The 12,896-nt window shown below is 38.9% G+C and overlaps 1 protein-coding gene across 1 annotated transcript in view; it reads left to right on the forward strand.

Moving 5' to 3' along the window:
• Positions 1–1,725: 1,725 nt before the first annotated feature.
• SPAG5 (sperm associated antigen 5) overlaps positions 1,726–12,896 on the forward strand; it is a 424,869-nt gene continuing 413,698 nt past the window's right edge. The window contains exons 1-6 of the mRNA XM_053705229.1: positions 1,726–1,756; positions 7,432–7,516; positions 8,030–8,176; positions 8,777–10,647; positions 10,750–10,942; positions 11,530–11,649. Coding sequence (XP_053561204.1) covers positions 7,460–7,516; positions 8,030–8,176; positions 8,777–10,647; positions 10,750–10,942; positions 11,530–11,649 — 2,388 coding nt within the window. The 5' untranslated portion in view covers positions 1,726–1,756; positions 7,432–7,459. The remainder of the gene's footprint in view (positions 1,757–7,431; positions 7,517–8,029; positions 8,177–8,776; positions 10,648–10,749; positions 10,943–11,529; positions 11,650–12,896) is intronic.

Below are 12,896 nucleotides of genomic sequence, written 5' to 3' on the forward strand. Positions count from 1 at the left end.
ATGGCCGGTATTTTCTTGAGGAATAGGTTGTATGACGTTAATTCTCTATATATTTGGGACACGCACTGTCAACACTACAAAGTATTAGTTTCTGATTGACGACGCATGGGAATTGTAATCTGGTTGTGACAGCCCACCCCCATTTTTACGTATTCCAAAGGTTTTATCTGATGAAAATGATAAAATATTGTATTTTATACTAGAACTATGACCATGGCTATCCTTGTCAGCTGCAGACTCAAATCTAGATGGTCTCTTCTAAATAAGGCAAATGGCTGGTGGAATTTTACTTTTGAAAAACAATACCAGTAAAAAGGACGTTAAGACTTGGTTGGTGTGTTGGTAAATGTGTAATTTAGTGTCCCAAATTATGTAACCATGTTATATTTTATTTAAATTTTAGGTAACGTTCTGTTCAGATTCCATATTTCATCTGTTATCTGCTGCTCACTTAGTACCTGTCCTACGTCAACTATTTATGTTTGTCCTTTTGGTCTATCTGCAATTGCATAAATTACTTTACCTGATACCAGTTAATTGAGTTACGTATTAAAAATAAGAATTATGTCACTTATGCCAGGGTTGGCATCAATTTCTGTGCCGAAAACACCATTGGGCCAGGCTAAAAACATTAGCATGTCATGGAGGGGGTCTACCCTGTATATATTCATAGTGAAATCAGTTGCCCAATGGTTATTAACCCTTTGAAAATCTCTGTTACTTATTCAAAAATGTTAATTAAAGCACCAATACCAGGGTTGCATCAATTTCTGTGCCCATCTCCATCATTTTTAAATAATCCTCTTTCTATAATATACCGGTTTCCAAACCCCCTCTGTAGGACTCATGTGAGTGCTATGTTATCAGGGGGTCTACTACCAGTGTAGAAAGATGGGGGGGGGTCGGCAAAGCGCATAAGTCTTTTGAGTAACGTTGCCGATGATGTCACTGCCCCCTACTGCAGCTTCCAGAGGTACGCTCAATCTATTTCAGAGCGTGTATGTGAGCGGAGCGGCTGGAGGTATGAAGCTCAAAGAATCGCCCCTAGTAATAACAAGCAAAATGCTAAAATGTATTTATAATATTAGCTATCATATTTTTTATACTGCTCATTTGCTAATCCCTGAATTATTTGTGGGCAGCATAGTCTTCCAAGTCCATACAGTGCACATGTGCAAACAAATGGCAACTAGTGCGCATGCGTCTGGTCACGCAAAAATCCAATAATTATATGCACAAGCCTTAATGATGATGATTCGATTCGACGAGTTGAATCGTTGAACCGGTCGCTCTGGTGGGCAGTCTAGAGTGATGTCACAGCCGCAGTAAAATAGTTAATTCAAAGTATATTGAGGCATCGTTTTGATCTCCAAGTAGGTTGGTTTCATTCTATTACATTTAACAAAGGTCCCCAGATTCGACACAACACCGGAAACAAAATAATTAACTAACATAAACCGTTATAAAGTATATTAAACATAAGCAATAAAAAAGGAACTTTCTGAGCTCCACAGTTGATGCAGTACACGAAAAAAAGCACGTACTACGCAACCACAAATGTTGAGTAAACAGTTTGTTACTATGACACGTGACAAAGAAACCAGAGCGCAACAGTTGGATGGAACGAGAATGAGGCTTGAAACGCATTATGATTCTGGACTCCGATTGGCGGAGATCTAAAAACAGTAACCAATAGTAGCAATAGTATGTTATTTGAACGTCTGGCGGGGACGTGACAAATTGAAAACAGTAGCTGGTAAGGTTGGTATTTATGTAGAAAATATGTAATTGATCGTGCGTGGAGCTATAGCTGCGGAAGGCGAGGGTTACCAGCTTTATCTACAGAAAGCATTTACTGTATAAGGTAGTTAGTCCGTAGTAAAAAGCAAGCGTTGCCACCCAGCCGGTAATCAGCAATAAGGAGCCGGTGTCGGTATAATGTAGAAGCCGGTTATTTTTTTGCAGCCAGCTGTCTGATAAAAAATTGCAGAAAAAAAACCCTGACCCTTAAATTTTAATTTTTTTTTACACTGAGTACTGGTTCGAATGTTTGCAATGGTCTGTCACTGCATTATTACGTGTTTAACTTCCTGTAATGCAGGGTACACTACTAGTTGAGAAATAATACAAATCCCCATGCTTTGTAACAGTGTTACACTTCATATGCGGGCTGACAGTGCTCCCTCCCCTGTTAGTGACCTTTCACACTGACATGATTCTGATTGCTGGGGGGTGTTTACTTTTTGAATACTTGCTCCGGGACTGAAATGAACTGTCCTCTTCCCTACCGGTCCAGCTGAGATCATGTAAACTGAGCCAGTAAATATACTTTGCGGTGTCACATTTCTTTAGCCTAGTACAGCTAACTGTTTAACCCCTTGTCTGCTAGATGGCTGTGTAAAGGAGATGTGCAGCCCTCTCTGGCAGTTCAAGGGCTTAAACAGTGTTAGTGTAAAATGTACAGTAAAACTTTTAATTTTTATTGATTGCTTTTTAATAGTTTTCTTTAACATAGACTTATTTCTGGCATAAAAGAATGTGTTATATATATATATATATATATATATATATAAAATTAATGTGTGTGTGTGTGCAAAGCCCCATGTTTATCCTGCTGGATTGTTTCATAGGACAGCTGTCTTTAAATTCTGTTATTTAGATTTTATGGGCCTTCATTACATAGTTTATTAAAACTTGCCGCCCATGACCCCCTGAGTCCTGACTAATGTTTTTCTTTTCTATGGTTTCTCTTTCTGGCTCTGCCCTTTTGTGGCTCCACCCTCACTCATGGCCGGTATTTTCTTGAGGAATAGGTTGTATGACGTTGATTCTCTATATATTTGGGACACGCACTGTCAACACTACAAAGTATTAGTTTCTGATTGACGACGCATGGGAATTGTAATCTGGTTGTGACAGCCCACCCCCATTTTTACGTATTCCAAAGGTTTTATCTGATGAAAATGATAAAATATTGTATTTTATACTAGAACTATGACCATGGCTATCCTTGTCAGCTGCAGACTCAAATCTAGATGGTCTCTTCTAAATAAGGCAAATGGCTGGTGGAATTTTACTTTTGAAAAACAATACCAGTAAAAAGGACGTTAAGACTTGGTTGGTGTGTTGGTAAATGTGTAATTTAGTGTCCCAAATTATGTAACCATGTTATATTTTATTTAAATTTTAGGTAACGTTCTGTTCAGATTCCATATTTCATCTGTTATCTGCTGCTCACTTAGTACCTGTCCTACGTCAACTATTTATGTTTGTCTTTTGGTCTATCTGCAATTGTATAAATTACTTTACCTGATACCAGTTAATTGGCCGGACCTGGGAATTACTTCAGAACGGTACAACATGACGGTGGGGGTGGGGTGAAGGCCATGTATAGGTTCCCAGAGGCAGTTGTAGCGCCCGGGGCAGGTATTGGAACAGAGTGATCTGATCCAAAACCTGCCCCAGGCGCCGCTACCGTCCCAGGGAACCTATACATGGTCCCCCCGCCACAGCAGGATTTCCTTCTCTGCCCGGGCGCTGCAACCACAGCTGGGAACCTATACATGACCCCCCCACGGCAGGATTCCCTTCTCCTTCCCTTATAACATGGTTACTTAAAGGGACACTGAACCCAAATTTTTTCTTTCGTGATTCAGATAGAGCATGCAATTTTAAGCAACTTTCTAATTTACTCCTATTATCAATTTTTCTTTATTCTCTTGCTATCTTTATTTGAAAAAGTACATCTAAGCTTTTCTTTGGTTCAGACCTCTGGACAGCGCCTTTTTATTGGTGGATGAATTTATCCACCAATCAGCAAGAACAGCCCAGGTTGTTCACCAAAAATGGGCCGGTATCTGAACTTACATTCTTACATTTCAAATAAAGATACCAAGAGAATGAAGAAAATGTGATAATAGGAGTAAATTAGAAAGTTGCTTAAAATGTCATTGTCTATCTGAATCACAAAGAAAAAAATTGGGTTCAGTGTCCCTTTAATTTGGGATGCTAAACTCCACATTTACTTGTGTGTTTTTCTATATTAATACAACAGACTGTTCCTTTAACCTCATTCGCTACCACACTTCTATTATTCCCGGCAGTGAAGGGGTTAATCAGTTAGCTGTAGTGTACAGATTACCCTCCAACCTGACACCTACCAAACCCTTTCTTCCCTCCCCCACCCCACACTGGTCACCACCTTTTTAGGAACCTGCAGACAGTCTGCAATTTATTTTATATATATATATATATATATATAATTTTTTGTTTTTCTTCAGTGTAGCGATCCTCCTCAACCTTCCCACCTCCCTGATTGTGTACATCAGGGCTGATGAACTGTCTTAGAGGGTTTATTGCTAAAGGCAGCCAAGCAGCAATACTGGGCCCTCATGCTCTGGGACCCTACAGAGTGCATCCCAACAGTAACACTGGGTCATCACACACAGCACAGTCACATTACAGAGTGCAGTGGATCAGTAACACTGGGTCCTCAAACAAACAATGCAGGTACCTGACGCAGTGCAGTAGTAACACTAGGTCCTCACACACAACACATGCACCTTGCAGAGTGCAGTGTGGCCGTAGCACTGGGTCCTCACACAGAGAATGCAGCCACCTGACACAGGCAGTGTGGCAGTAACAGTGGGTCCTCACACAGAGAATGCAGGCATCTGACATTAACAAAGACAAGGAAAGAGGCGCCATGTGTGTGAATCAATAACAAACAGGATCTGAGTACATAGATAACACAGGGTACTCACATGATGTAAAGGCACCCACTTTTGCCGATAGGAGCAGGCTGGTTTTTAGCAGCAAACCAGCTAGCTGAACCAAGGTGATGTGCTGGATACACCAATGAGGTAGCTCCCAGAGGAACAGCTGGGCTGAGGTGCTTCTTCACTCTCCAGGCAGCAATCAGATAATATAGGAGAGGCTAGGTTGTGTACAACCCCTGGTAGTGTAGTGTAGTGTGCACAAAGCAATGAGAGCTATTATATAAAGCTTTACAAGCTAGTTTAATAAAATCAATAAAACAAAGTTAAAAGCAACTCATGCTACAGCAATGCAACGCGTTTCATGGTCACAATCGTTTCATCAGGCATAGAAACATGTTTGAAGTTAGAGAGCAGCCAAACAGACTTTCTACCAATATCCAGTATCACTAAAGAAGTTTATTACATCAATAGGACTCTTTCTTGGACCGGTACATTATCATCATTATCTCAGTTATACCAGTTCATTGGTATCGTATGTAAAAAAGAGATAGTATCTCATGGTCATCAGATACACATGTGGTTTGTTTTAATTTATTTTTGAGAGTCCACATATCCATAGATGATTTCTGTTTAATCTATTTAGCGCCTCCTACAGGGCCTTGTGACCCTTTTCCTTTCCTAGGCATCTGACATTGCAGTGCAGCAGTAACACTGGGTCCTCATACACAGTACAGGCACCTTACAGAGTGCAGTGTGGCTGTAAAAGCGGGTTTTCACACAGACAATATAGGCACCTGACAGTGCAGTGTGGCAGTAACACTGGGTCCTCACACACAGCACAGGCACCTTACAGAGTGCAGTGCGGCCATAACACTGGGTCCTCACAGACAATGCAGGCACCTGCCAGTGCAGCAGTAACACTGGGTCCTCACACACAGTACAGGCACCTTACAGAGTGCACTGCGGCCATAACACTGGGTCCTCACAGACAATGCAGGCACCTGCCAGTGCAGCAGTAACACTGGGTCCTCACACACAGTACAGGCACCTTACAGAGTGCAGTGCGGCCATAACACTGGGTCCTCACAGACAATGCAGGCACCTGCCAGTGCAGCAGTAACACTGGGTCCTCACACACAGTACAGGCACCTTACAGAGTGCAGTGCGGCCATAACACTGGGTCCTCACAGACAATGCAGGCACCTGACAGTGCAGCAGTAACACTGGGTCCTCACACACAGTACAGGCACCTTACAGAGTGCAGTGTGGCTGTAAAAGCGGGTTTACACACAGACAATACAGGCACCTGACAGTGCAGTGTGGCAGTAACACTGGGCCCTCACACACAGCACAGGCACCTTACAGAGTGCAGTGCGGCCATAACACTGGGTCCACACAAACACTGGCAGCACTAAGCAAACAAAGCAATTTTATTTAGAACGCTCAGGTTACATACTAAAATATGAATAAAACTGCAGTGAGAGCACCCTAATACTCATTATTCAAGGTTATTGGGGAATCGGTTTTCCAATACATGTTAATGTTACTTCAGTCAGTGTGTGCATAAACTATGCCCTTCAACCATTGCTAATATCATCACTAATTACTTTCACCCACTGTCACACTTCACAACCAGCAAGCAGTACTTCCGGGTTTATAGGACTGCTGACAGCACTGTACTAGTGCATCTAACAGTATTGTGAGCAGAGGCACATGCATGAAAAGCTACTTGTCGCCCAACATCCTTTAACTGATAGCAAAACTGTTAGCGATGTGCCATGGGTTTTAAACGGGTATAGAGTAGAGGCAAATAATTCTATGTGCAAGGGTCTGGGACCTAAAATGTATGCAGCAAGTTTTATTTTGGGGGGTGCCAATGGTGCTCCGGAGCCCGGTAAAATCTAGCACCAGAATACAGCATTATATTTTGCATTTATTCAGTGTTTTAATAACCTCTTTAACTGAACAGGTGCAGTTGTAGAAAACTATTGTAAGCTGGAATGTAAGACATGGGTACAGTGAAGGGAGTAGGAGAGTATTTGTAGACAATGGCAAATATATTTAAGTGCCTTTAGCATACAGATTATCTTGAGGCCTTGATTAAAGGGTCATAAAGTCCAGCATTTTTCTTTCATGATTCAGATAGAGTATACCGTTTTTAACAATGTTCTAATTTGCTTTGTTCTTTTGGTATCCTTTGTTGAAAATCATACCTAGGTAGGATGAGGAGCAGCAATGCATTAATAGGAGCTGACAGCTGATTGGTGGTCCCACATATATGCCTTCTGTTTGTCTCGCATGATCTGTTTAGCTAGCTCCCAGTAGGGCATTACTGCTCCGTGAACAAAGGATACAAAGAAAATGAAGCACATTTTGATAATATAAGTAAATTAGAAACTTGTTTAAAATTGTATAATCTACCTAAATCCCGAACGAAAATATTTGAGTTTCATGTTTTTTTAAGGAAATTAGCTATGATGTGTAGAGAGAATGGTGAAGGAGACCTAGAACTAAGCTTTGTGGTACCTTAACACATTTTACTGCCGGCTGTCTGTCTCTCAAAGAGGGTGGCTGGCTCCTCAAACTTCCTTGCTCCTAAATTTTAATACACGTTTGTCAACTCTTGATTTATATGTTTTATAGTCCTGTGGGCTGCACATATTTCCTTTTGTAATTTACATTCAAACTATCTTCTCATATGTTGGAAACACAGAAGCTGCCAGTGTGACTAAGAAGCAACCATGTGGTCTCCCAATCTACATGTATCTGACGAGAATCAGATTCCAGCCATTCACAAAGTAAGTTAAGAGAGGTCATCATCTTTCTATGTAAGATAATTGTCACTTAAGTTTTGTGAATAACTTTTATTTTTTATATTTTCGATCCACATCTTGCAAAACCTCTCTAAATCTTGTTTGCTTATATTTGGTCTGTACCAGATAAGATATCAAACTACTTGCGCATGTTTATATTCTATTATGTTCATGTTTCCTATATTACTTTTCCTACATTGCTACTTGACCTTTCACACTGTCATTTTTGTTTTAATATTCTCTTGAAAGCTTTATGTTGGCAAGGCCACCTTGTCTACTTCAAGCAATTATGTAATTCTGAAACAAGTGTTAAAGTGATGGCCATTTTGACATTGATTACAATAAATGTACTGAAAGATGTTTTCATTCAATTGTATGTGTTTAATAGTTACTATGACCAGTGTGATAGTAAAGCAGATATATTTTGCAATTGGCACAGTTAATGTAAAACATAATTTTTAAATTAATGTCGCATGCATTGGTTTGCTTTTTCCATAGTCGAATCGTAAATCTGTTGGACGCACTCCTCTGCAGGACCTTTCAGGTGAAAACCTTTTGACTGAATCAAAGAACTTCTCAAAAGCCAGGTCCTCCTTAACCTTATCGTCTTGTCCAACCAATTTAGCTAGGAAGTTTCCCCGAAAGGTAAACCGTTCTTTCTTCACACACTTCATGGTATTAGACTCTGCCTTTAATTCTCTAAATGTTTAATCAAGAAAATAACACTGTAAAGTATATATTCATGATTCATTTTGCTTATGTTTTTAACCCCCATGGCATTACACTGTTTGTTTTATTTTCAAACCAACAAAGTCAAAATCAAACTTTTCTAAATTACTTCTATTTAACTTGATATCTTGATATCCTTTGTTGAAGAGCAACACTACTGGGAGCTAGCTACTAATTGATTGCTGCACAAATATGCCTTTTGTCATTGGCTTACCCAATGTTCAGTTTGTACTTTTTGTATTGCTTCTTCAACAAAGTATACATAGAGCATGAAGCAGATTTGATGATTTAAAATAGTATGCTCTATGAATAATGAAACATTTGGGTTTCATGTCCCTTTTGCATCATTTAAATTGTCACTTTGTAAAGTTTGTATTTGCTGTGAAGAATTTGGGAGTATACATGATCTCCTGCACTGACATTAGGCAATCATTGTTATTCTATTGAATCAGCCAGTGATTCCTGTTCAGCTTACTGCCAAGTTAACATGTTTTTCATGATTTCATTTCATTCTAGGAACTATCCAGCTGTAACACAGGGTCAGTTGTAAATATTTGGGTTGAAACCTCGTCAAAGACTAATTTTACAGGTTGCTCAGTAAATATGCCTGCTGTAACAGATCTTCAGCTAAGCTCGAGAAGGGAAGAGCATGTACCCGAAGAGAATCAGAGTAATCCACAACTCCGCATCAATGATAATTTCATCCAGCTTAACAAAAATGTGGAACTTTCGGATTATGATGGTCAAACTTCTATCCAAAAGCAAACTAATTCTCTAGAGGAAACTGTGGCAAGCTCATCTTTAGAAGTGGCAGCTACTGACCTTGAGCCAAAAGAAAATGAGATAAAGAACCATTTGTTAATTGATAGCTGCCAGAAAGATACTTTGATAACAAATGGACAGTCAACTGAAGACATTGAGATCTGTGAATATACAGAGGCTGAAAATGGAAAAGATAACCTACTGCAACTTACATTGTCCTATTGCTCAACAGATGAAACTGAGCTAAGTAAGGATCTTAATAATTTAATACCAGATACTAATATCTGCCAACAAGCAGATGTAGCCCATTCATTTCCATTTAAAAGCACATCTCATGCCCAAGATAATCTTGAACTGGACATGGCTAGTTCATATGAAACCAATAAAATGACTGGTTTTGATTATAACCTTTCTAAAATTTCTGGTACTTTACCCACCATGAAGGCTGATGGCAGCCAACTGGAGAAAGACAAATATGATGTTATACATACTGTACCATGTGAAAAGCATAATTTATTGGTAGCTAAAACTGATGAAGATGCTAATACTAACAGCTGTGCTGCTGCTTATGACCATTGTCTCAGTATCCTAGATACAATTGCTAACAAAACTTTCGAAATTGATCCTTGCCTGGATGTTACAGAACATCAGAGTAATGCACAAAGTACTTTAGCAATCTCTTCTTCTTTTCCTTGTTTTAAAGGATCATTGAACAAAGCTAATTTTACTGAAATAAAAGAAAAAGACCCTAACCATAACAGTCTTCCTGAGGACGTCATCAGTCATGTGGCGGTGTCTGATATAGTTAACCAAAGCAGATGTTTACCAGACCACATAGACAACAAATTAATTGTGGAAGAAGATCCATCTAGAAATGACCGTTACATTAAAGCCACAGAACTAAATGAAGACACAAGTTTTTCAAACAATATTGGTTACAGAGAGTTTCAGACTTTTTCTTTGATTGAAGAAGAAATATTTGATCAGTCAGATAACCCAAATACCCCTGCTTTAAAAGATAGAGTGGAACTTTATTATAGTGAGCCAGCCAGTGATTCCCTTTCAAGACGCTGTATCCTTGAGGACTTCCCTACAGTTAGTGAATCTGTTTCTTGCAAACTGATGTCAGATTTACCTGACAATAACTTAAATACAAGTGAAGAAAATACCCCTGCTCCCCCTGCTGAAGTAGAGAGTTTGTTACAAGGGGGAACAGACATTCCTTCCAAACCTCTCTCTTTTGATAATGGAAAACACAGTGATTACGTTTCCCTCTTACTTGCAGATCATCAAGAAGTTACACCCATAATTTCTCCAAGTGACATTAAGAATGTGACCCCTGGACTTTATTCTAGTGTAATGAGGAAAAATAATGAGCCACAATTAATGGCTCAAGAAATTCCAATACTTAACATGAGGACAATAACACAAATGACCCCTAAAGTGCTCTGTTCTCCATTAGAAGCTGGGACTTGGATGACTCCAACATCAACCTCTAGTGCAGCCACATGGACTACACCTATTATGTTGCTAAATAAAAGCCTGAATACTTCATGGGACTTCACTAAAAAGGGGGAGAGAAATGCAAAGGATAACGCTTCTGAAACAGATTCCTTGCTTTGGAAGTAAGTTGTTGGCACATTTTGTACTTTATAGTAGGCTGTGGTATTGTGCACATTTATATATTACTCTAGAATGTTTGCATCATGTTTTTCGGTTTCTTGCAGTTTTTCCAAGGAGTCGTTCCGTGATGCATCTGCAGAAGAACTGGTGAATCGGTTAGAAGGAGCATTAATTGTGATTGAAGTTCTTTCTCGTCAGCTTCAAGGATGGCAACAGGATCATAAACTGGGCTTATTTTCAAGGCCTTCTGAACAGAGAGAGAAAGCCACCCAGACATGTGTCACATACAGCAGCAATGTAAGGACATACAGATCCTAAAATTGGAAATACAAAGCTTAATTCCCTTCAAAACTATATATATATATCGAGATTCAGAGTATCTTCATCTTTGCTAAACCACAGCAATATTAAGATAATAGCGCTCGGAAAGGGCCCACTAGCTTCCTCTTTTACTACTTTCCTGTTAGAGCCCCCTATAGTAATGCCAACACCCCCTTTCACCTCCTGTCGGTATTTGCTCTACCGCTTTAATCTTACCACCCCCAGGGGGCAGTATTGCCCACCTTGGTAACCACCGCTCTAGAGCAAACTGTGAAGATAGGGCTTTCTTACGTAAGTGTCTACTCTCATTATTGCCTCTTTCAAATGAGGATGTCGCTTGCCCTTCTATATGGCGCATGAGCAAACTGTTATCCTCTGTATATAATAGGTAAAGTGTGTGTAAACTTTTGTAGGCATCACACCTCCAACACAGACTAAGTTTACAAAGGATTGCCATATTGTTGTCAAAATCAAATTTATGCTATTCCATTGTATGTTTTTTTTCTTATACTGCAAACCTCAGTGATTTATTACACACCAACTAAGTTATGTGTATTTTGTAGGAGGAACAGTATTATCATAATCTCTACGTAACAACTAAGGCCCGGCTTCAATCACAGTTACGTTCCAATGAAGAAGAGGATCAGTTGAAGCAGATGCTTAGGGACACCACCCAGCTGCTGGTAAGTAAAGACATCTGTGTGCAAAGCAATGTAATCCTATTTGTAAAGCTTTTATTTATAAGGAATTTACAGTTTTGTGTATGGCTTAGTTTGTACAATATAATTAAGCAATCTGTAAATATTATATTGCATCTATTTGTACTCCGATATTAGTATTAAGGAATCGATTCACTGGAGTTCTATGTTTCTAATTACTGATGTGCTCTATTTTATTTTAGAAACTTTTGATATTCCAGAGGATAAATATTTTTGAATAAAATGGCTTTTGAAATACTGAGAAATAAATGAATATGTACTAAATATACATGTTTATTTTATGCTCAGCTGTAATATGGATTTCATACACTTTCAGTGCTTGGGGAGTGATATTGGGTGTGCAGAGCTAACGGCTCTTCAAAGGAACAAATATGTAGTGTTGATTCTGACGGAGAAGTCATTTTCAAATACAATTTTTAGCTTTCCTATGTTCATAATAGGATAATTATCTGAAGTTACTTTTTAAAAGCTCTAGATCGGGATGTGTGTTTGAAAGGTTCTCTGCTGTTGATTTGATTAAGTCAATGGTTTACAGTTTGTGTCTCTGCATAGAGCCCTGTTTTAGGGACAGTAAACAAGTTGAGATTTTTAAATAAAATGTTTAGTTATGTGCAGTAAAACAACTTTTCAATATAAATTATTAATTTTGCCCCCTTTTTTTTTATAATTTAGTTATGAAAATATTTTTTTTTCCTTCTAATTCTCAGAGCTGGAAATGCAAACTGCAGACGTATTGACTAACCCTGCTACATATCTGTACTAACTTCAGCAGATAACTACAAAACATTGCATTCCTTGTAAAGGGCAATTAAATACAGTAGAATTGTATAATCCAAAAACGCATGTAAAAACAATGCAATAGCAATTACTCAGAATACTTAATTATGAGTTGTTATTTTGAGAAATTATAAAGGTTGCATCCATTTTCCTGCCTTCTGTTTCATTTGACAGCAATAATCCAGTTACAGACTCATACGTATACACTGAACTCTTGCACGTGCTCAGTAGCAGTCTCAGAAAGTGTGCATATGAAAAGGCTGAGAACAAACTGATAATAGAAGTAAATTGGAAAGTTGGCTAAAATTGCATCATCTTTCTGATTCGTGAAAGTTTTTTTAATTTTGACTTTAGTGTCCCTTTTAACCCTTTTGCCCATATGGGCGTAGATCTACATCATGTGGTACATAGCCCATCGTTCCGCATAATTTAAA

Source organism: Bombina bombina, chromosome 3 (assembly GCF_027579735.1).
Source record: "Bombina bombina isolate aBomBom1 chromosome 3, aBomBom1.pri, whole genome shotgun sequence".
NCBI classification, from domain to species: domain Eukaryota; kingdom Metazoa; phylum Chordata; class Amphibia; order Anura; family Bombinatoridae; genus Bombina; species Bombina bombina.